The 25,001-nt window shown below is 40.3% G+C and overlaps 3 protein-coding genes across 7 annotated transcripts in view; 1 reads left to right on the plus strand and 2 right to left on the minus strand.

Moving 5' to 3' along the window:
* Positions 1-6,811: 6,811 nt before the first annotated feature.
* On the minus strand, positions 6,812-10,669 carry LOC129766362 (uncharacterized protein K02A2.6-like). Its single transcript, XM_055766884.1, has 6 exons — positions 10,484-10,669; positions 8,843-9,140; positions 8,177-8,734; positions 7,879-8,126; positions 7,315-7,724; positions 6,812-7,268 (listed from the first exon to the last, which is right to left on the minus strand). Exons 1-6 carry the CDS (start codon positions 10,667-10,669, stop codon positions 6,812-6,814), a joined length of 2,157 nt encoding a protein of 718 aa, XP_055622859.1.
* Positions 10,670-20,716: 10,047 nt separating this feature from the next.
* LOC129770658 (DNA-directed RNA polymerase II subunit GRINL1A) lies at positions 20,717-22,202 on the plus strand. Its single transcript, XM_055773618.1, has 2 exons — positions 20,717-20,928; positions 21,351-22,202. The coding sequence occupies exons 1-2, from the start codon at positions 20,795-20,797 to the stop codon at positions 22,162-22,164; spliced, it is 948 nt and encodes a 315-aa protein (XP_055629593.1). The 5' UTR covers positions 20,717-20,794; the 3' UTR covers positions 22,165-22,202.
* Positions 22,194-25,001, minus strand: part of LOC129770657 (protein unc-79 homolog) — a 200,732-nt gene continuing 197,924 nt past the window's right edge. For all 5 annotated transcript variants that reach the window (XM_055773614.1, XM_055773611.1, XM_055773610.1 and 2 more), the window contains one exon: positions 22,194-22,554. In XM_055773614.1, coding sequence (XP_055629589.1) covers positions 22,261-22,554 — 294 coding nt within the window. In that variant the 3' untranslated portion in view covers positions 22,194-22,260. The remainder of the gene's footprint in view (positions 22,555-25,001) is intronic.

Raw genomic sequence — 25,001 nt, forward strand, 5'->3', positions numbered from 1 at the left:
TGATTTAGACGATGCCAGTCAGCGCTCTAGTTGAGGTATCCAGTGAACAGAGAACAGACATTCTGTCCAAGTTACTTGTACCAGTATCGAACAAGTAATTGGCCTCTAACTTGAACAGAGTGTCTGTTCTCTATTCACTGGATACTTCAACTAGAGCGCTGACTGGCATTGTCTAAATCAGCCTTTACTTGTTCGATACTGGTACAAATAACTTGAACAGAGTGTCTGTTTTCTGTTCACTGGATACTTCAACTAGAGCGCTGACTGGCATCGTCTAAATCAGCCTTAAAACGCTAAAGGCTGATTTAGACGATGCAGTCAGCGCTCTAGTTGAAGTATGCAGTGAATAGAGAACAGACACTCTGTTTAAGTTAGAGGCCAATTACTTGTTCAATACTGGTACAAGTAACTTGAACAGAGTGTCTGTTCTCTGTTCACTGGATACTTTAACTAGAGCGCTGACTGGCATCGTCTAAATCAGCCTTAAGACAAGACGTGACCAGCGTTGCCAATGTTCCAGTTTAAACTGGATTCTTCCAGTTTTTTTTCCTCGATCCAGTCATACAGTTAAACCCTGAAATCTTCCAGTTTTTCAAATATTGTCCAGTTTTATCCAGTTTTTTATATGGTTGCTTCATTTTACCAGGTTTTTGTAAAATATATTCATTATGCATAAACATTATCCCTCCCTCACCCTTCCTATTCCTTGGCCAATTTTGTTTTTTGACATTTTTCGTTCGATCGATAGTATAATATAATAAATAAAGGGAGATCCAAAGTGTACATTTTCTTTTCTTACGTACTCCCAGTATTATTATTTTTTTTTACATCCGAAAATCAATACGGTTAGCGTGCAGTGCAGTTATATAACGTCTTAACATCAGACGTGATAGGTCCTCCAAATAATTCTAAAGCTCAGAAGATCATACTGTCAATGTGCTCCATATTTTTAATTGATATGAATATGAAAACCAAGTAATATTCCCTCCGTTTACATTTGTTTACATCAATCGACCATTTGACGAAATGAAAATCCGAAAATATCATTTATTACAACATACGGGAAAGATTATTTTTAGGTAATCTGAAAAGGAAAACCTGTACAATTATTTGGATCGGTTATACATTCCATTATTTATCGCATCTTTTCCCATCGAAATCCAATCGCAACGTTGGAAAATTAACTGTGGGAAACCTGAGAAGGTAACTGAGAGAACTTCTCGAAAATCAATCATCCCGGTGTTATTCATAGCGTATACACTTTATAGAATTCCATTCGCGACGGCGGAGAGTTATTATTAGGAAACCTGGAGAGATAACTAAAACTAATCGGACCGGCGATATATCGAACTCTAATCTGGAAGGGGAGAGTTATCTTTTGGAAACCTGAGAATCCGAGAGAACTCCTCTAGAACCTTGAAGATATTATGCATCGCGCATACGCTTTATAGGAATCTCATCGGGACGGAGGAGAGTGATTTTTTGGTAACCTGAGAAGGTAACCGAGAGAACTCCTCTAAATTCAATATTCCCGGCGATATGTTCCGTTATCAATTGCGCGTACTCTGTATCGAACTTCAGTCGCAACGGTGGAGAGTTATCTTTCTCTAGGTAGTAGCCACGAATAGCAACTTACAACCGTTCTCCTTATGGGCTTTGGGATGTTTTATTCGGACTTGCTACTATAGAGATCCGCCGTTGGCAGGTGAAGTTTTTTATTTCATATTCTTCGTGAATGCGAAAAACATAGCTATGAAGATGGTCAAAAAACACAACAGAAATGTCAAAATTCGAGAAGGAAAAGAACAAAAAATTCAGGTTAGGTTTGATGCAGTAATCTATAACCAGAAGCCGTGTAATACGAGATTTTTTAAGTTTTATCCAAAAAAAAACATATTTTTTAGAGGGTTTACAAGAAAAATTGCTCAAATGTTGTTTCACAGTAATGTTCGAGTGGTGGAAGACGTTATTTTGATATTTTGTTTATTTCGCTATTTTATGATCTACTATACGCTTTGAAGGGAATACTATTTCTCGGACATTGGAATAAGTATAAAAAATGATTTTAGATGAATAAAAGTCGAACTTCTTAAAGTAAAACGATTTCACAGGATCCAGTTTTCTTCCAGTTTTTTTTAAAAATATTATTGGCAACCCTGGACGTGACAACTGGCTTCTTATTCTTCTTTCTGCATTTTCGTCGACCAAGTGCTAGATAAAAGGAAAGCGAGATGTGAAGGTTGCCAAATGTTATAAAATTTCGGAAGATTATTTTCCAATGAAAAACATGTGTTCTTCGTATCATGTATTTTCTGAGCTGCACAATTTTTTTGTATTAATTCTTCAACCGAATGTCACATATTTCAAACAATAAGTACTTTCCTGTTATTTTGGTATGCAAAAAAAATTAAATGTGAAGAGATAGAGAAAACTAGAAAACGTAGATTTGATAGTAGGAGTATATGTTGAAATACATGAATTAAATTCATAGTTCATTTTATTTATCAAGAGATTATGGGCCTTACCGTTTACACTTCACGATGAAATAGAAATGAACGAAGCGCCATTAAATTTAGTTTAACGAGTTAAAGAAAATTATGGGTTTTCAGGTAGAATGAACCCTTTTCAAATATAAATTATGAATAAAAATTAAATTTTCCGTATCAAATTAGTGTGAATGTGAATGTGAATGGAAAACTTTGCTTTCTACATTTGGTAAAATAATCTCGTACAAAAATTGTATTTGAAGATAATTTTATATTATAATGATAAGTTTTAGTGAGAATATCGGAAAGTGTATAGAAAATAGGTCAAGTTAGGGTAAGAAACACGTGCTTCAAGTAAATAAATAACGCCAAGCAAAAATTTTCATTCAGATTTTAGCAATTTAAAAGTGCCTTCGGACTGAGTAGTAAGGCTTGCTAAAAACTAATTTCGTATCCAGATGTCGGCACCGTATCGTTGTTATTTGTTATTTGATCCTAATTTTATTGCTAACTGCTTTACTTCTCTGCTAGGCCGCTGCTATTATGCTATGCTAGATGGCAAGAGAATCACAAAAAGATGTAGGGTGGAAATTCCGATGCAATGTCTCCCTCTCTTCAGGAACTGAGCACCGGACGTAACAGAAACGAAAATATACAAAGAATCCATAATAGAAATTTTCGCTAAAATGAAATGTGAATGCAACTATTATTCAATTTTGAATATATTTGGGAACACTGTGAAAAGGTTGGAAATCCCACTTTTGTATATTTATCTTCGTCAATTGTTTTCCTCATCAACCAATCAGAAGCCGAGTTGCAAGTGGTCCGAGTTTGACAGAAGAAGTGGTCCGGAATCGGTCCCCTGTTGTCATGTCTCGTCTCAGGTAAAACGGAAACAACTACTTTCGTAGCAGATTGTAAACAAAAACGAATTTGACAGTTTGTGTGCAGTATTCAGAGTACCGTCTAGCCGAGATGAACAATAGAAGGTGGGAAGATTCACGGGTTTCGGTTGTGTTGAACTTTTATGTTAGTAGCCAGGAAGATAGGAAGTTCACATACCAGGCATACCAGTCAGTTACTCGAATGGTACAAAATTGAATGTGTCAACGAATAACGTTGAAAGAGGATATACAGAAGCTAATTACAGATTTCCAAATTATTATTTTCGCATAATAAAAAAAAACAGAACATATCACGAACTAAAATGTTTAATTTTTTCTTTGATTTCAGAAATAGTATTCTAATGTCTACTATGTTTGGATTCTAGAGCAACTTCATGGAAGTTTGACTTTTGTCAGCAACTTTATTTACTTTTTTCACAATTAGGGTGCTGAAAACTTCAGTCGTCTAAAACTAAGACGCAAACGGAAAACTTTTCATCTCAATCTAAGTCATACGGAGTCAATTAAATTTATTTTTCAAGTTCATTTTACATGAAAAAACTTGTAACCTTTTTTTCCCATGCACTGTCAAATGTTTATCCGTCAAAGGAACAAAAGATTGTGTGACTCTGACTTTGTTCGTATACGTTTTTGGTCGACGTAACGAGAAGTAAAATTGAATTGAAATTAAGTTTGGACACTTCAAAAATCCTGAAATTTAAGTTTCTGTTAAAATGTCGGGCCCTTATGATTTTGAACGCTAGCATTGATTTAGGAAAAAAAATTTCATTTGCTTATTTTTACTTTCAATAACAACACTTTTCCTATGTAGTGGACTATTATAAGAAAAGTAACATACATAAACAAAATCTGTGACGTCACAGATTTAAAAAATCTTCCCACCTTTCATTTTCCATCTCGCCGTGGAGCAGTGTACGTCATAACATTTCTCCAACTGTAAGACCCCCCGCATACTACAGACTTTCTGTCAACCAACAGTTTGGTCGAGTCGGCCTTCTGGTGCAAAAATCGACCCAACTGAATCAGCGTAATGTGCGCACATGCATACCTCTCCGTACTGATTTAGGCGGCGGTGACACTGGATGCTAGAGGTGTGCAAATCAGCTCATCATGATGAACAGCTCTGATCATATCAGCTCATCTAAATGAGCTGTTCTTTATGAACAGCTCTTCAGCTCAGTTGTCAGTGCCGACTTTCAATTTGGGTCCCAAACTCGATAGCCACGAAGCCAGTTTGAAAATGTTAAAATTCAAATGAAATTTTTCACACCATATTATTAATTACTTGAAACACGTATTCCAGACTATTATTTACAACAGACTCGGCGAGTACAACATTTCCGACATTTTTACTGAGGCTTTACATTACAATAGAAAGTTTTCTTCAAAAAAAAAAAAAAATCTTATGAGATTTTTGCACCGCCTGCAAACAAAGTGTTTTTCATTGAAATAGAATACTCATTTGATAAACAGAAGTTAATTTTCATTAATAATTTGAATTTTAAAAACGTGTTCATTCTGCCTGAGAGCCAATTATTATTTTTGGCGCCCCCTAAACTGGTAAACAAAGCTCAATGCGAATATAACAGTTGAAAAGACGAGGGACAAATGAAACTAAACTGATGTCTTAACACGAAGAGCGAGAGACGGTCAGTTCATTTGAATCTTACAGCTCACACACTCTCTTCAATTCTACAGCTCTTTTCTCTCCTTCATCATCATCAAAGTGAGCTGAAGAGCTGTTTGATTTTTTTTGCGAGCTGTTCCGCGTCAACTCACTTCAAAGAGTCGATTCTTCGGAACAGCTCATGAGCGGATGGCACATCTCTACTGGATGCAGAGAAGTGATCGTACGAATTGTATGCAATAGTGAAAGTAAACAACCACATTGAGTTGTATTGGTGTGGTTACATTGCTTCCCCCTTGCTTCGTTCGAATTCGTCTGTTTCTATCGAACAAAATTGTTTGTTTCTATTCGTACAATCAAATTTTCGTGCGTACTCCTATCCAAAGTAACCTTAGCCTTAGAGCCCCCGCACACTACAGACTTTTTTTCAGCCGACAGTTTGGTCGGATCGGGCTACTGGTGCAAAAACCGACCCAACTTAATCGGTGTAATGTGCGCACATGCATACCTCTCTGTACTGATTAAGAAGCCGACCGAACTATCGGTCGACAAGTCAGTCTGCAGTCGGCGGGGGCTCTAAGAAGCCGACCAAACTATCGGTCTACAAATCAGTCTGCAGTATGCGGGGGCTCTAAAACGGCTTTTGTTCAATACATGACGTATTACTGGAATAAGCAATAGCGGCAAGCGTTTTTGAAGCTTTTGTTCGACTCCGTTATTTATACAGTTTCGTTGACCAATTATTCCGTTGAGAATGTTCTGCTGTAGTAGTAAGAAAGATTTAGATTGAATCTTTAAGTGGTCTAACGGAGCAAAAGGTTCGATGGAAAATTATCGATGCAAACATCATGGGTTTGAATCCCGGCAGTAGAGAAACTATATGTGTTGTATAAAATATTTATAATTTTTTTTTACAGCCAAATACATGCGAATGAGGTTCATAGCAAATGGCAAAGGGCTGATTGAAAAAGGGTGCAACAATTATACATTTTATTTATTTTTTTAACGCTCATCAAAAGCTGAACAAATTTAATCTAGTAGCTGTAACAGACTCTAACAAGCGTATGGTCAAGGTGCGGCGGCAGCGGTATTGAATTAAAGAGACTTTAAACTCTGAGGGTTCATTCATCTCTGATGGTCAAGGTGTTAAAAAACAAATTCTATTTATAGAATTTCCGTAAACGTTGCTGGTTCGCATTTGTGTCAGGTGGAATAAACGTTGGCGAGGCTGAACTGGTTCTAGCTGAGGAGTAGCTCTTGATGAGATGAGGGAAGGATTTCGATGACTTGTCCTAGGTTCGGGAGCTTCGAGAAGCTGACTCTCGAATGATGATGATTGTGACTCTGGATCAGGCTCCGGTGCAGCTGCATCACCTGCTGCTGGTAGAAGCCCACACGAATCCAGAAGAAGGTTGAATGGGATTAACGCTGGCTGCTGCTGCTCAGTCAACTCGGTTTGTTCACATGTATATCGCCTACGTAGTTGGTTGCAGTGAGTCCTAATGAGATTCTGTTTACTCTGTAGCCAGACGTTGTATAGCACTCGACCGACTCTTTCCAATACTTGTCCTGGTTCCCAAGACCAAGCATTATTGCTATGTACTTTTGCACAGACAAGTTCTTTCACATCGTAATTCATCGGTTTTGCACCATTTTTTTTGTTAAACTGAGCGTTCTGCTTGGAATCTGCAACTTTGTGGAATGGTGTAGGTGGCATCAACAGTGAAGTTCGGAGTTGCCGACCTAGTAGCAGCTCCCCTGGTGATTTACCCTGGGGTGCGCTTCGACACGCTTCATGCTTCGCGGAGGGCCTCTTCCCCCGATGTGATTTTTTTCAACGTCCTCTTGAACGTGTCTACGAAGCGTTCAACAAGACCGTTGGATTGTGGGTGATATGGCGGTGTCTTCAGATGGAGTATGCCGTTCTGCTCACAATAGCGTTCGAAATACTCGCTGATGAACTGACGACCATTGTCAGTTACCAGCGTCTGTGACATACCGTGGGTTGCAAAAATTTCTCTGAACATGGTGAGCGTTGCATCAGTGGTGATTCGCTTGGTTGGTATCACCTCAGGCCATTTGCTGAATGCATCCACCACGATAAGGTAGTAGAAGTCGTCCACAGGTCCAGCATAATCTGCATGTACGCGTTGCCATGGTTTTTGCGGCGAAGGCCAACTCTCCAGGATTACTTTACTGCTGGTTTTCGTTGCCTTAGCATTCGGTGCATGAACGAATGAGCTGCGTGATCTGCTCGTCGATGCCAGGCCAATAGACATAGTTACGTGCCACCGACCTCATACGCTCCACGCCGGGGTGTCCTTTGTGGAGTTGACGGAGGACACGGGTCCGAAACTTGGATGGAATAACTGAACGTTCTCCGTACAACACGCAGTTGGAAACCACTGAAAGACTGTCTTTACGCTGGTAGTATTGTTGCAGCTGAGGGTCGCTGAGATCGGACTTGTGTGAAAGCCAACCAGATTGTATGTACAGCGCCACCTGTTTGAGAATTGAATCCGACTGCGTTTCATTTTGGACCATCTTGAAGGTGACGGGGAAATCTTCCAGGGACTGCTTGATTATGTTCTGCATGCAGTCCTCCAACTCGATCGATGCAATGACGTATTCTTCATTCGGCCGAACATGGGTGTTGATCAGCCTAGATAGAATATCTGCGTACCCGAAACTCTCCGTTTTGACGTACTGGATATTGAAATCATACAGTAAAAGTGTAAGTGCCCAACGCTGTAGTCTGTTCGCGGTATACACCGGGATTCCTTTTCTGGTGCCGAATATGGCCAACAATGGTTTATGGTGTAAATTTTCGACCAAAAATCATCCGATGAAAGTGAGTTACGGTGAAGATGAGTGCGAGACCCTCCTCCTCGATTTGGCTATAGTTGGACTCTGCTGGTGTGAGACTGCGAGAAACATAGGAAATCGCTTTAACTGTTCCGTCCGGGAACTGATGAGGAATGCGAGCGCCAATACCGTGCTGTGAAGCGTCTGCCGAAGCTATAAGACCCAGTTTTGGATTGTAGTGGGCAAGTGCTAGCGGAGACTGCAGAATGTCACGGAATCGATCGAACGAGCGCTTACATGCATCTGACCATTCCCATTTCACGCTAGCTTTTAGTAGTTGGTCCATCGGGTACCGTAGTTTGCGCATCTCCGGGACTGTTGAAATGCCCCCGGCGCTGACTTGATGCTCGGGGTAATACGGGTGTAGCGAAACAATCCCTTATGCGTGTTGATGGTGAGTAAATGCTGGTCTCTGGGATCGACTTCCACCTGGAGGTATGCGTCCGACAAATCAATGTGGCTATACCAACTGCAGCCTGCCATTTTCTCGAAAATGTCCTCAGGTAGTGGTAATGGATACTGGTTCGGCTCTAAAGCGTAGTTGAGCCCGGTGTAGAACTCAGCACAAATGCGGACGGTGCTATTTGATTTGCGCATAACCAGGATTGGTACTGCCCAGTCAGAATGGTCGACAGGTTCGAATGGTGCCCAGGTTCTGTAGACGCTGAATTTCGTCTTCCACAGCATTCTGCCGCTGTATGCCACGGGACGTTTAGGACGGAAAATTGGTTTTGGGTCCCCTTTCAGTGTGAGCCGAACTCTTGTTTTGATGCATAGACCCAAGTTGCTGGTGAACACCTTGGGGAACTGCGATTGCAGCGCCCGAACGCCATTTGAGGATGAACCGCTGTCTTTGCGGCAGAATGATCTGAACTGGATGTCCTACAGCCCAAACAATTCAATCCAGTCTGCACCTAAAATATTCAGACTCAGGTTAGCGGGTGCTACACGGCACAAACCTCGTTTCGAAATGCCGCCAATTTCCGCGTCACACCAGAATTCCAATATAAGGTCCAGTGGTTCTCCAGAAGCGGTTTTAGCTCTGCAGGAGGGTTGGACTCCCGGAGGCTGACCAATCTGCTTCCAAAGTTGCTCGGATATGATGGTAATATCCGATACTGAGTCGATCTCTAGTCCTGTCGGAACATGATTCATCCGGACCTCGGCAAAATTTCTCCCCTGGCTGATATTTATGACGGAAACAATATTCACTTCCTTCTTGCTCTCTCCTACATTCTTCTTGACGTAAGCTGATTTCTTATGGCGGGTTTACAGTAGGGAGATCTATAGCTATAGATGGATTTATTCACGTGAATATAGGTGTAAACGGGTGAGAATAAATATGATACACTTATTCGAGGTATATATAACTTGAATAAATTCAGCATAAGTAAACGCTTGTGAATTTCTCACTGGTGAGAAATCACTAAAGTTGGATGCAGTTCTACTTCAGGTGAATAAATTCACCGAAAATATGAATATATTCATTATAGAAGTTCACGCTAGTGTAAACAGTTGATGCGATTTCTATAAATCTCAACATATTTCTTCACATGAATATATCACTAGTCTCAACCCACCCTTATAGCGAATTCGTTTTTGTTCAGTTTCAACCCCAGTGCCGCACTAACTGCTGTCAAAACGTTTTTTTATTCACTCAGTTGCGCACTCAGTGTCGCACTAGTTCGCCCCGAAAGCTGCTAGTTTCGCTCTGAGATGCTTCACGGGTTGGCACTCGGGTTCACCAATACAACTATACTGAACTGTCAAGTTCCGAGTATTGTTTTGGAAAATCTAGAAATGAAGACTATGAAAATGGAAAAGCTACTGCTCTTGTTTTTGTATTATTGTAATCGTAATCCAATTCGGATTCTGATTTTGAAGAGTATATTCGTGTAGACGGCATTAAGCTCCGTGTGCTTTCATTGGGAGGCGAAAATTATTATGGATATTCAGGAGGAATAAACATGCTCTCAAAATCAAAATGATGAATGAAAATTTACTTTAACGTATCGAATATTTATTTTATGTGATGGCATAAGAGGGTTTTTTTTCCGATATAGCAGAAACATTGAACGAAAACTGTGTCTAACGAAGATTTTATATTATAATAGTAATTATTTGTGGAACAAACAGGAAATGCATCGACAAATGGTTAAGTGAGTGTCAGGACTACATGTGTTAGGTAATCAAACAATATGAAGTAAAAAATGTCATTCAAACTTTTATATTTTTACACTGCACTTGGCCCTTCTTATCTGATAGAGAATAATTTACCTCCCAAGCACTAATATCGCCACCAGACGTCGACACTGTACATTTGTCGTCGCAAATATAAACAAATCAGACTATATAACGCACACCAACAAACCACCGCATTCGTGAAACTGAAAACGTTTTTTTATTACAGAGTCAGTGTGGCACTGACTCAGTTTTAAAAACGAATTCGCTATTAGAGAAGCAGGCGCAGTATCCTTCCTTATGTCCCTTTTTCTTGCAGTCACGGCACTGATGTCCCCGAAACTGACAATTCTTCGAAAAATGCATGCCCCCGCATGACCAACATGGTGTTTTAGGCTGCTCGTTGATAAATCCACTACCGAACGTCTGCTGTTTGAACTCGTGCTTGGGTTTTTGCGGCTTCCGTTGAACCTAGAGCTGCCCTGCTGATGAACCGCATGTACTGCTACCGACGCAGAAAATTTTTCCACGAGGCTGGTGTCCTTTTTGAGGTTAACCATGCTCTGACACTCTTCGACGACTCTTTCCAAGATTATGTCCGCCATGTCATTCAGCTTGGTTATCAGACGATACAAAAGATAAGCGTTTTGAACTGCTCTTCCGTCAAATCACCCAGCTTGAAGTTCCAACATGCTTTGTTCACTTTGCAGGAGTATGAAACAAAATCGTCTTTGGAAGTTTGCAGACACTGGTAGCGTCGGTGGAAGATGGAGGTTGTCGCCCCGAAAGAGGTTTTTAACTTCTCGATGGTTTTCTGGAACGTGAAGTCCTTTGGCACTTTCGGAAGAGTAAAGCTGGTGTATCGCTCATGTGCTGATGGATTCAGTTTCCTTAGAAGGAACCGGACTTTTGCTGCCTCATTCAACTTGCCTTCGTCTTTGTCGAATAAATCGATATATCACGAGTACCACGTATCGAAGGTGCACCCATGTTTCGGATCATAGACAAATTCGATGATGTTACTGGAGAGCAAATCTAGCGCGATTTCCACTCTCGATAACTCATTGAGGGCCAGCTGGGTCGCTGACATCTGATCTGTGAGTTTCGTCATCAACGTTTGCTGTTGAATCAGGATCTGCATAAGCATCATGGTAGTGTTCGATGCTTGGTTGGATGCTCCTGATTGTGTTGATTCCATTGTTCGGGTAACCGTACTTTTGACGTAGGACTACGTCTAAGCGGAAGATATAGGGGGTGAAATGAAAATCTAGGCACTGAACAAGTAGGAAAAAATGCAAGATTTGGAACGCTTATAACTCGAGCATTTCTCAATAGATCGCAAAGGTTTTTGCATCAATTGATAGGAAATGTATCTACGCATCTATCATAACGAATAACATTTCATTTTTCTTGAGATAAATAATTAAATAATTGTGAAATATCAAGCATTGTCCAAATGCACTATGTGCCCATTTTTGATTGGTCCATTTTGTGCTCCTCAAATCGTACCGTCCAAAACGGGCAACCAGAGCAGCAGCAAAATACAATGAAGCACGATTGGAAAGGAAAAAGAAAAAAAATGAACGAAACATTAGTCGCAGTCTCACACATGCATAATTCTCGAGCCAGCCAGTCAGCTTAAAAATCCCCGCTCCGCTGCCGTAACGATCATTCTCATCGAAACCGTACACCACATCGTTTCGCATCACATCACATCAACAAACCAACACAAGCAGCCATGTCTGGACATGGCAAAGGAGGAAAAGTGAAGAGAAAGGCAAAATCCCGCTCGAACCGTGTTGGTTTGCAATTCCCCGTAGGTGTATTCACCAATTGCTCCACAAGGGTAGCTAGGCCGAGCGCGTTAGTACCAGTCCACCTAGCCGCCGTTATATAGTTCCGGCCGCCGAAGTGATCGAGTTGGCTGGCAAAGCTGCTCGCGACGATAAGAAAACTCGCATTCAGAACAGAACACATTCGGTTCGGTGGACATCAAGATAACAACAGGCAGTTGCAGCGAGTGGCGAGTGGCAAACGCAATCGCAAAACGGCAGCAGGTAGCAGAAGAAAAAAGTTTGTTCTTTATACAAACTGCTTTGGTGGCAAATCCAGAACAAGGCGGCATCGAGGGCGTTCGAAATGGTTTTGACGTAGGATTACGTCTTTCGGGAACATATTGGGGTACAAATTGAAAGTCGACAATCGAGCACATCGTGAAAATTGTCCAATTTCAAACGCTTATTGCTCAGTCATTCCATGATGGATTGATGAAATTTTCGCGTCAATCGATTTCGGCACTCCATAACAATTTTTCATATTGAAGAAAAAAATATATGTAATGAAACTAACTATCGAACAATTGAAAAATCTCAAACCCTATCCTAACGGAAATATCCACTTCTGATTGGTCGAAATTGATGACACATGTGACGGGTCCCTAACAGAGACATCAAAACCAAGCTGCCTGGGGGAAATCGTCATTGCAAGTATATGCAATTCGGGGCATTTTTATATTGCAAGTAAGATGAGTGATACGATTAATTCTAGCAAATAAAATTTAAATTTAGAACTTTAATGTTGGTCGCTTCGTGAAATTTCATATCAATGACCGATCGTGTACTGTGAAAAATTTAGCACAAGTGTAAGCGTAAAATTGTATATGGTAGCAGTTTTGTTAAAAATGACTTGATATATGAAACGATTTATTTCAATTTTCATAAGTAAAAACCAAGGTGTGTTTCGGCTCGAGAATGAGTCGTTTGGTTTGAGCCGTCTGTTTTGTTGTGTTCATTTTCACCCAAGGAAAGTTTATACGGCGAGAAATAATGGAAAAGTGAAGAAAATTAGAGGAGGGTAGTGATTTCCCATATACTCTACATATAGTATTAAGTGTTGTTAGTCCCATTAAAATTCGCATTGAGTTGAATAAACACTCAGAAAGTTAAAATTATAAAATAAAATTACCTTTACTATTTCAAATATTTTTTTCTCTATATTAAAGTATTATGTTCTTAATGATGAGAAAAAATGATTATTGTGTTCGGTATTGGTGATTATTTCATATTACATTGATGAGTTTTTTTTTTCTTTGTTTCATCCATACATAACACAGGATGCATCTCGTCTAGGATCACAGAGGGCGATTTTCATCATATCTCGATCCACTCCGGTATCTTTTATCTGATACGCGACATCCAACGACTATTTACCATCCTTCTGTCATCATCACTCGGTAAACACTGGTGGAGTGAACAAACAATACCCAACAACCAAACAAAAAGGCTCTTTTCAGGACCACCAAATCATTATCAAAGGGTTTAACGATGTAATTCTTCAAACATATCCAAAACCAACAGATAGCCTAACGGAATCCTACATCAACTATGCGGTCGTGTCTCGGACACAACCCTCCTGTGACTTTTTTTTCAAAACCACGAGTACTAAGTTTTCTAAATTGGAACCATTCCATAAAACATGGCGCCATTAAACCTTCCAAAAAAGAGTTTACGAAATACAGTTCAATGCTTTCTAAAACAATATCCCAAATAATAATAAAACACAACTTTATTTTTTCATAATTTGTTTGCCAGGAGATAATTTGTTTGAGTATGAGAATTTGGCAGTTGTTCTGAGCTTATTGATGGTTGGGGACTTTCCCGATTATTCAATTTTCACCAATTCTTAAATTGATTTTAGATTGAAAGTACAGTCATTTACATTTAGCTCGACATTTAGCTAATTGGACGGACCTGTAATGCGACATATTTATTTGGACATTTTTGTAAATATAGAGTTCGGGGTCCAAATTTTGACCCCACATTAAAAGTGGATACTGTACCACTGTCATCGCAAATGTTCAATTACAGTTTAAAATCGCCTCCAATGCGACACTGAGTGGTGTTTCGGCACGTCGCATTAAAAATAATTTATGTTGTACAGTAACTCACAGTCACAGTCACAAGCTGGATGGGAAGAAATTTTCTAACTGTGAAAGCTGTGGCGAGTGGCAAACGCAATCGCTAAACAGGAAGGTTTAGCCGAACAAGATGGGGATATCGAGTGATAACAAAACAATAAACTCTTTAGATTAAAGATAATTTTGTGATCCTGAAAAGGACCTTTTGACGTAGGACTACGTCTAACCGGAAGATATAGGGGGTGAAATGAAAATCTAGGCACTGAACAAGTAGGAAAAAATGCAAGATTTGGAACGCTTATAACTCGAGCATTTCTCAATAGATCGCAAAGGTTTTTGCATCAATTGATAGGAAATATATCTACGCATCTATCATAACGAATAACATTTCATTTTTCTTGAGATAAATAATTGAATAATTGTGAAATATCAAGCATTGTCAAAATGCACTATGTGCCCATTTTTGATTGGTCCATTTTGTGCTCCTCAAATCGAACCGACCAAAACGGGCAACCAGAGCAGCAGCGAAATAGAATGAACCACGATTGGAAAGGAAAAAGAAAAAAATGAACGAAACATTGGTCGCAGTCTCACACATGCGTAATTCTCGAGCCAGCCAGTCAGCTTAAAAATCCCCGCTCCGCTGCCGTAACGATCATTCTCATTCAAACCGTACACCACATCGGTTCGCATCACAACACATCAACAAACCAACCCAAGCAGCCATGTCCGGACATGGTAAAGGAGGAAAAGTGAAGGAAAAGGCAAAATCCCGCTCGAACCGTGTTGATCTGGAGTTCCCCGCAAGGGTAGCTAGGCCGAGCGCGTTAGTACCAGTGCACCAGTCCACCTAGCCGGCGTTATATAGTTTCGGCCGCCGAAGTGATCGAGTTAGCTGGTAAAGCTGCTCGCGACGATAAGAAAACCCGCATTCGGAACAGAACACATTCGGTTCTGTGGACATCAAGACAACAGGCAGTTGCAGCGAGTGGCGAGTGGCAAACGCAATCGCAAAACGGCATCAGGTAGCAGAAGAAAAAAGTTTGTTCTTTATACACACCTCTTTGGTGGCAAATCCAGAACAAGGCGGCATCGAGGGCGTTCGAAATGGTTTTTTTTTTCAAAACCACGAGTACCTAGTTTTCTAAATTGGAACCATTCCATAAAACAAGGCGCTTTTCAGGGCCATTAAACCTTCCAAAAAAGAGTTTAGGAAATACAGTTCAATGCTTTCTAAAACAATATCCAAAATAATAATAAAACACAAATTGATTTTTTCATAATTTGTTTGCCAGGATACGATGAGTATGTGAATTTGGCAGTTGTTCTGAGTTTATTGATAGTTGGGGACTTTCCTGATTATTTAATGTTCCCCAATTCTTAAATTGTTTCCAGATTGAAAGTACAGTAATTTACAATTAGTTCGACATTTAGCTAATTGGACGGACATGTAATGCGACATATTTAGTTGGACATTTTTGTAAACATAGAGTTCGGGGTCCAAATTATGACCCCACATTGAAAGTCGACACTGTACCACTGTCATCGCAAATGTTCAATTACAGGTTAAAATCGTCTGGAATGCGACACTGAGTGGCGCTTCGGCACGTCGCATTGAATGTAATTTACTGTACAACATGTCACAAAGCTGGATGGGAAGAAATTTTCCAACTGTGAAAGCTGTGGCGAGTGGCAACAAATCGCTAAACAGGAAGGTTTAGCCGAACAAAATGGGGATATCGAGTGATAACAAAACAATAAACTCTTTAGATTGAAGATAATTTTGTGATCCTGAAAAGGACCCTTTTTAGCCTGCATGTGAATCCAACGAGCGAACAAATCGTAATGAATGTATGTTTTTGCCATCGCTCCCTTTTAACGCTCATTCGTTCGTCTCGTTGGACTCGCCCCTCTGGCTGAGTCTGCCGATTTGTCTCTATCCTGTGAGTGTGTACCGCTAGAGTATAAAACACGCGGACCTCAAAAAATATATTATTTTTTTTCAAACCGTAAACCCGTGTGGTTGTACGGCATCGGCATCGTGGACGTAACAAAGGAGGACAAGTTAAGGGAAAGGCAAAGTCCCACTCGAACCGTGCAGGTGTGCAGTTCCTCGTAGGTGTATCCGCCAATTGCTCAGCAAGGGTAGCTAGGCCGAGCGCGTTAGTACCAGTGCACCAGTCCACCTAGCCGGCGTTATATAGTTTCGGCCGCCGAAGTGATCGAGTTGGCTGGTAAAGCTGCTCGCGACGATAAGAAAAACCGCATTCAGAACAGAACACATCAAGACAACAACAGGCAGTTGCAGCGAGTGGCGAGTGGCAAACGCAATCGCAAAACGGCATCAGGTAGCAGAAGTAAAAAGTTTGTTCTTTATACAAACTGCTTTGGTGGCAAATCCAGAACAAGGTGGCATTGAGGGCGTTCGAAATGGTTTTTTTCAAAACCACGAGTACTTAGTGGTTCTAAATTGGAACCATTCCATAAAACAAGGCGCTTTTCAGGGCCATTAAACCTTCCAAAAAAGAGTTTAGGAAATACAGTTCAATGCTTTCTAAAACAATATCCCAAATAATGATAAAACACAAATTGATTTTGACGTAGGACTACGTCTAACCGGAAGATATAGGGGGTGAAATGGAAATCTAGGTACTGAACAAGTAGGAAAAAATGCAAGATTTGGAACGCTTATAACTCGAGCATTTCTCAATAGATCGCAAAGGTTTTTGCATCAATTGATAGGAAATATATCTACGCATCTATCATAACGAATAACATTTCATTTTTCTTGAGATAAATAATTGAATAATTGTGAAATATCAAGCATTGTCCAAATGCACTATGTGCCCATTTTTGATTGGTCCATTTTGTGCTCCTCAAATCGTACCGAACAAAACGGGCAACCAGAGCAGCAGCGAAATAGAATGAAGCACGATTGGAAAGGAAAAAGAAAAAATATGAACGAAACATTGGTCGCAGTCTCACACATGCGTAATTCTCGAGCCAGCCAGTCAGCTTAAAAATCCCCGCTCCGCTGCCGTAACGATCATTCTTTGTGTGGACACCGACTGGACAACATCGTTGCTGGACGAGCTGGACGGCGAGGGATCGAGTGCCTTTCTCAAGGCAAGAGGGCGGAGGTGGTAGCGCTGGAGTAGAGTAGAGTAGAGTTTTCAAAGGGCCTTTCTCAAGGCTAGAGACGAATGAACTGCAAAAGTTTAAAGTCTCTATAATACAATACCTTCCTTCCTTCCTTCCTTCCGTAACGATCATTCTCATTCAAACCGTACACCACATCGGTTCGCATCACAACACATCAACAAACCAACCCAAACAACCATGTCTGGACATGGTAAAGGAGGAAAAGTGAAGAGAAAGGCAAAATCCCGCTCGAACCGTGTTGATCTGGAGTTCCCCTCAAGGGTAGCTAGGCCGAGCGCGTTAGTACCAGTGCACCAGTCCACCTAGCCGGCGTTATATAGTTTCGGCCGCCGAAGTGATCGAGTTAGCTGGCAAAGCTGCTCGCGATGATAAGAAAACCCGCATTCGGAACAGAACACATCCGGTTCGGTGGACATCAAGACAACAAGCAGTTGCAGCGAGTGGCGAGTGGCAAACGCAATCGCAAAACGGCATCAGGTAGCAGAAGAAAAAAGTTTGTTCTTTATACAATCTGCTTTGGTGGCAAATCCAGAACAAGGCGGCATCGAGGGCGTTCGAAATGTTTTTTTTTTCAAAACCACGAGTACAAAGTTTTCTAAATTGGAACCATTCCATAAAACACGGCGCTTATCAGGGCCATAAAACCTTTCAAAAAAGAGTTCAGGAAATACAGTTCAATGCTTTCTAAAATGATATCCAAAATAATAATAAAACACAAATTGATTTTTTCATATTTTGTTTGCCAGGATCTGTTGAGTATGAGAATTTGGCAGTTGTTCTGAGCTTATTGATGGTTGAGGACTTTCCCGATTATTCAATTTTCACCAATTCTTGAATTGCTTCTAGATTGAAAGTACAGTAATTTATGTTTAGCTCGACATTTAGCTAATTGGACGGACCTGTAATACGACATATTTAGTTGGACATTTTTGTAAACATAGAGTTCGGGGTCCAAATTATGACCCCACATTGAAAGTCGACACTGTACCACTGTCATCGGAAATGTTCAATTACAGGTTAAAATCGGCTCCAATGCGACAATGAGTGGTGCTTCGGCACGTCGCATTGAATGTAACTTACTGTACAACATGTCACAAGCTGGATGGGAAGAAATTTTCCAACTGTGAAAGCTGTGGCGAGTGGAAAACCCAATAGCTAAACAGGAAGGTTTAACCGAACAAGATGGGGATATCGAGTGATAACAAAAACACAACACCAAAGGTTCTTTTCAGAACCACCAACATGTTCATAAAGAGTAAACAGTAAACTAATCCATTTTTCAGGTGGATAGGTAGGTATTCACGTAGGAGAAGAAAATAAATATATTTAAAATAAATATTTAACAAAAACTGTCCCCTTTGTATAGTCCTACGTCACTCCGGTTATGTCCCCAACATTACCCACCCGTCTTTTTTCATAATTTGTTTGCCAGGATATGATGAGTATGTGAATTTGGCAGTTGTTCTGTTCTTATTGATTTTCACCAATTCTTAAATTGCTTTTAGATTGAAAGTACAGTAATTTACTCTTATCTCGACATTTAGCTAATTGGACGGACCTGTAATGCGACATATTTAGTTGGACATTTTTGTAAACATAGAGTTCGGGGTCCAAATTATGACCCCACATTGAAAGTCGACACTGTACCGCTGTCATCGCAAATGTTCAATTACAGGTTAAAATTACCTCCAATCCGATACTGAGTGGTGGTAATGCGACGTGCCATTGAATTTACTGTAAAATATGTCACAAGCTGGATGGGAAGAAATTTTTCAACTGTGAAAGCTGTGGCGAGTGGCAAATGCAATCGCTAAACAGAAAGGTTTAGCCGAACAAGATGGGGATCGAGTGATAACAAAACAATAAACTCTTTAGATTGAAGATAATTTTGTGATCCTGAAAAGGACCCTTTTTAGCCTGCATGTGAATCCAACGAGCGAACAAATCGTAATGAATGTATTTTTTTGCCATCACTGCCTTTTAACGCTCATTCGTTCGTCTCGTTGGACTCGCCCCTCTGGCTGAGTCTGCCAATTTGTCTCTATCCTGTGAGTGTGTACCGCTAGAGTATAAAACACGCGGACCCCAAAAAAATATCTTATTTTCTTTCAACCCGTAAACCCGTGTGGTTGTACGGCATCGGCATCATGGACGTAACAAAGGAGGACAAGTTAAGGAAAAGGCAAAGTCTCACTCGAACCGTGCAGGTCTCCAGTTCCCTGTTGGTCGCATTCACTGATTGCTCCGCAAGGGTAACTAGGCCGAACGGATTGGTGCCGGAGCACCAGTATACCTAACAGCGATTATAGAGTTTCGGCCGTCGGAGTGCTCGAGTTGGCTTGCAAAGCTGCTCACGACAATCAGAAAACCCGCATCAAGAACAGAGCAGCTTCGGTTCGGCGCTCATGAAGGCAACAATTAGTTTCAGTGAGTGTCAAATTGTTTCTCCGGCACGTCGCATTAAATGTAATTTACTGAACAACATGTCACAAGCTGGATGGGAAGAAATTTTCCAACTGTGAAAGCTGTGCCGAGTGGCAAACGCAATAGCTAAACAGGAAGGTTTAACCGAACAAGATGGGAATATCGAGTGATAACAAAAACACAACACCAAAGGTTCTTTTCAGAACCATCAACATATTCATAAAGAGTAAACAGTAAACTAATCCATTTTTAAGGTAGATAGGTAGGTATTCACGTAGGAGAAGAAAATAAAACAATATATTTAAAATATATATTTAACAAAAGCTGTCCCCTTTGTATAGTCCTACGTCACTCCGGTTATGTCCCCGACATTACCCACCCGTCTTTTTTCTTTTTCCTTTCCAATCGTGCTTCATTCTATTTCGCTGCTGCTCTGGTTGCCCGTTTTGGTCGGTACGATTTGAGGAGCACAAAATGGACCAATCAAAAATGGGCACATAGTGCATTTTGACAATGCTTGATATTTCACAATTATTCAATTATTTATCTCAAGAAAAATGAAATGTTATTCGTTATGATAGATGCGTAGATATATTTCCTATCAATTGATGCAAAAACCTTTGCGATCTATTGAGAAATGCTCTAGTTATAAGCGTTCCAAATCTTGCATTTTTTCCTACTTGTTCAGTGCCTAGATTTCCATTTCACCCCCTATATCTTCCGGTTAGACGTAGTCCTACGTCAATATAACCAAAATCAAAACAAAGCGGAGACACAAAAACCCAACGAACCGTCCGTCTCCGTGAATTATTCTTTTCTACAAATCCTGCTGGTCATTTTCGTTGGACGTTTGCTAACGAACCGTTACGTTGCCGGTGTATCTGATTGTTTTCTTAAGAATTGTATGGTAGAATAATTGACGTAACGTGACGTGACGGGACGTGAACGTGACGTGGATGTTGTATGTGAATCGCACTTAATTGTGTGCATCAATATGAAATCACACATCTTGAAAAGAAGCTGTAAACGCGACGCAATGCACAACGCGTCTTTTAGGCCAACCTACGCCTTTACATAATCGCTTTCCTTTTTCGATTACTGTCAACATTGGTCCACCTTTTATAATGATAATAATCCTATATCGATTTACTGTCACTACTGTTGCAACATTCGTAATTTTGTCGGAAGTTTGTTATTCTACAGGTTGATCTATTTTTTTTTTCAAAGGATGATGTTAAATTCCGTCAATGTAATGCCCAATAATCGAAAAGAAAAGCAGGGATATATTGACGATATCAGCAAGCTAAACAGAGCAGAGCTTACGGACTTGAAAATACGACAAGAATTCTTGCTTCGGAACAGGTACGCAGATGTTGCTGCTTCTCCAATGTTTTCCTTTTGAATTTCTATTGAAAATAAACTTAGGTTTAAAATGTTTTGCGGTTTACTTTCCTAATTTTACGGATTTAGACAATCTAAACAAGTCTCAAAATTTATATGAGGTGAATCAGTATATAGCTTTCACTTATATTTTATGTTGTTCGCATCTTATGCGTATAAAAACAGTGTTCTTTAAACATTTTGTCAAGTCGATAGTTGTTTATTTCTAAAATACCAACTATATACATTATTATACATGTTTTATTGTGATTCATTGCTTACGGTCTTCTGTAAACAAATTTGTATTGAAAATTATACAACTAGAGTGTGTTTTTGGCTTTAAAATCTCAGCAAAGTTCTTTTAGGAACGTTTATGATATTATTTCTTACATGTCTTATTATAGGAAACGACTTTCAAAATTACCAGACAAGGGTGTCAAGATTCGTAGTTTTTACGAACGAATCGTGGAACAGCTAGGAAATCATGGAAGTATTAAGCGTGAACCTACTTCAGGCATTATTCTGGGCGAACAAAATGTATTGAACAATCTGGAGTGGAATAAACAAAACGAAACGAACACTGATAGTGATCATAATTGCGATGTGGATGAAACTTCAACAATAAAAATAAAAAAAGCCTCTGCCAATTGTAACGAAAACGCTGAAAAAGAGATGGCTCCGACGAAAACTCAAAAAGATATAAAACAAGACGAGCTGGAATCCTGCGCAGATGTAATTGAGCTTGAGTTGGCGCAAACCATTCATAAGTTCGGCGATTTGCTTAAAAAAAGACAGCATGAAGAAACATCTGACGATCCCATAGTAAACGGCTATGTTAAAGGTTATTGCCAAAGGGAAAAAAACAAGGTTCACACGCAAAAGTATTTACCATTTAGAACAACAAAATCCAACGTACATGATCCAGACAAGAGAAAGAATTGGCATGTGAAATCCTGGGAAAACACATCAGCCACTCCTTCGCCATCAATTCACGCTCCTGTGAAATTACTTTCACTTGAAGAGTCAATACAAATTCAACTAGAGAAGAATAGAAGTCTACAGCGTTTAGAGAAAAAATACGCCGAAGAGCGACTGAAACGACGTGAGGAAATTAAGGAGAGTATGATGAACACCGCACAACAATCTGTGATGAGTGATTTGGTGTCTTATCGTGAAGTCACTGATGACGAAGATGATACAAGTAGTGATGATAACTGAATGTGATATATAAATAAATAACTGTTGAATAGAATCCAGATGATTTGTATTATTCCAATGTGGCTAATGTAAATGTCAACAGAAAGACGTTTTCCATTATATAGAGTAGAACTGTGTTGCTGTTGACGATTGCAGCTCGATTTGACCCATTTTGAACTGTAGACGTTGTAGCCACTTTAGTAATGCTTCAGAAGCATGGCATTCTTGGTCAGATGCGTTTGGAACAGCGTCACGGCAGTTCTGAAGACGCACATGAAGTGTGCCGGATAGTTGGGCATTGGATGTCAGCACAGGAGTCCATAAGGGCAGTAGCTTTGCTAGCATGGTTGAGCGAGTTTCTTTGAGGGCTTCCAACAAGCTGAGGAAATGCAGATTAACACTTTCCGAAAGCTGAAAATGTTTGAGATGGGTTTATATGGTTGTAAAAAGATGTCGGTTAATGTAAAAATAATCAAATTGATCTTTTTATCCCATTTGTTCATTTTATTAGGCTAATCCGTATTTCAGATATACCAAAGCCGGATTTAATCTTGTTCATGTTTATCGTATCGATACATATGGTAATTTTTACCGTCAACGAAATTTCTCCCATTTGCACTTTTCATTAAAGCCGCGGGCCGCAATGATTTTTTTCTTACTACTGTTTTGACGTAGGACTACGTCTTTCATTTCTATACCGGGGTGTAAAAACAAAGTTTCGAAAACGAAAGCGTTACGCCGGAGACCGAGATTTTGAGCGTTAATAGCTCCTAAACAACTGAACGAAATGGTATGATAAACACTTCATTCGGAAGATAAAATGTCTACGCATTCTATACTTGTTACTTTCTGATCCAAAAACTTGTTTCAATAGTCTTAAAATTGCTTTCAAAACAGGCTATTGAAATCACCAATCGGTATATAAGCGAGCGCCGCTCGGAAATCCACTCAGTTCAAATTGAACAGCGATTGGAGCATGTTGTCGCTGTTGTGGTGAAGGCTTCGGTGTCACCAAGAGCCTGTTTGTGCACCTTAGGCCAGAAGGGAATCCATCAGGAGGAGAGTGATGCCACAAACGGTTCCCCGGGAAGATCTCGAAGCAGCCGCTACACACACACACACACACACACATACACGCGCGGAATTCTTTCCGTTTGGATGCCATTTAGCATCGAGAAAGATCCGGAAAATAATCTGCCAGTTCCTCTGGGAATTTAAAAATACATTCATGTGAAAGAGTTTATTTGAATGTTTTCTATCCATGTAACACTGTGACCAAATATGTTTCAATCAAGTGCTATTAACAGACGGTTATCGAGTTAGCATTAACCACTGGTGGGCTTCCAGTATCGAGGAACCCTAGCAACCTAGTTTGTTATTTTGTTTAAATGTTCACTTCACTAGTTTCACTCCTCAAGACTAGTCGTCTTTATTTCAAGCTTCCTGAAATCTTCCAAATTGTTACCACTCAAGAGGTTATGGGTGTAGTTACTTAACAATCGATCCCGGGATAGGAACAGTCAACATTATACGATGTTTCGATTAAAAACGCGAAAAATACTCGGACTGTTATTTAATACGTTTTGTTTAATTTTTTTGGATTGCTTTTTCATAGGTCAATATACATTGATAAAGGAAGGTATGATATCTCTTAGTGCAATGTTTACTATTTGCAAGGTATGGTGAATTGCTCAAACTATTACGTCTCTACACCTCCTCTCAAGTTCACCAGTCCCAATCCTCTACGATGTTCAACAAACAAGACTTTGCCTAAGGCTTTAGTTAATGTATCTGCCACCTGACTCTGGGATGAAACCTTCACTAGCTTTAGGATTTTTTCGTGTACTTTTTCTCGCAGAAAATGGTAGCGCACATCGTAATGCTTTGATCGTCGTGTTTCAGGATTTTCCGAAACATTAATGCATCCGGAATTATCCTCGTACATTTTCACCGGAAGCTGTACCTGGAGATTCAAATCAGCCATGACTTTAAGTAGCCACAGCACTTCCTTTGCGGCGTCGCAAGCTGCAACATACTCGACTTCACAGCTAGAGAGAGCTACAATGGCCTGTTTACGGCTGCACCATTGTACGATGTTTCCATAAACCTTAATGAAGAATCCAGTTGTTGATTTTCGATCCACAAGGCCGTTGGCCCAATCTGCGTCAACGTAGCAGCTGATTGCCGGATCGTCTTGATGTTTTGTGTAGAGAAGGCCAACGTTGATAGTCCCACTAAGGTACCGCAAAATTCGCTTTAAACACTGCCAATGCTCTTGCGTCGGGTTCTCCTGGAAACGAGATAGGTACGTCAGCGCAAAGCATATGTCGGGTCGGGTACCTGACATAAGGTACATCAGACTGCCTACCAGTTCACGGTAGGGCTCGTCGACTTTATCATCTCCAACGCCAGGCTTTAGCTTCAGGTTTTGTTCCATTGGGGTCGCTGCGGTATTGCATCCAGACATTCCGAATTTCTCCAGCAACCGCTCGGTATAAGCTCCTTGATCGATCTGCTAAACTCCTTTCTCTGGATACATACGAATACAAAGTCCTATGAAGTTGCTTGGTTCCCCCAGATCCGTCATACGAAACTCTCCAGCAAGACTGTCACGTACTTCATCTACTACCGCTGCATTGCTTCCGCACAACAACATATCGTCCACATATATTACCAAGTAAACAACAGTATCCCCATTGATTTTATAGTATAGACAAACATCTGCTGCTGACTGCCGGAAGCCTAAGCTGGTGATGAAGTCATGGAACCGATCATTCCAACATTTTGGGCTCTGCTTCAAGCCATACAATGAGCGACGCAACTTCAAAATACACCCCGGCCTCAAGATCGTTCCATCG

Source organism: Toxorhynchites rutilus, chromosome 2 (assembly GCF_029784135.1).
Source record: "Toxorhynchites rutilus septentrionalis strain SRP chromosome 2, ASM2978413v1, whole genome shotgun sequence".
Taxonomy (NCBI): Eukaryota; Metazoa; Arthropoda; class Insecta; order Diptera; family Culicidae; genus Toxorhynchites; species Toxorhynchites rutilus.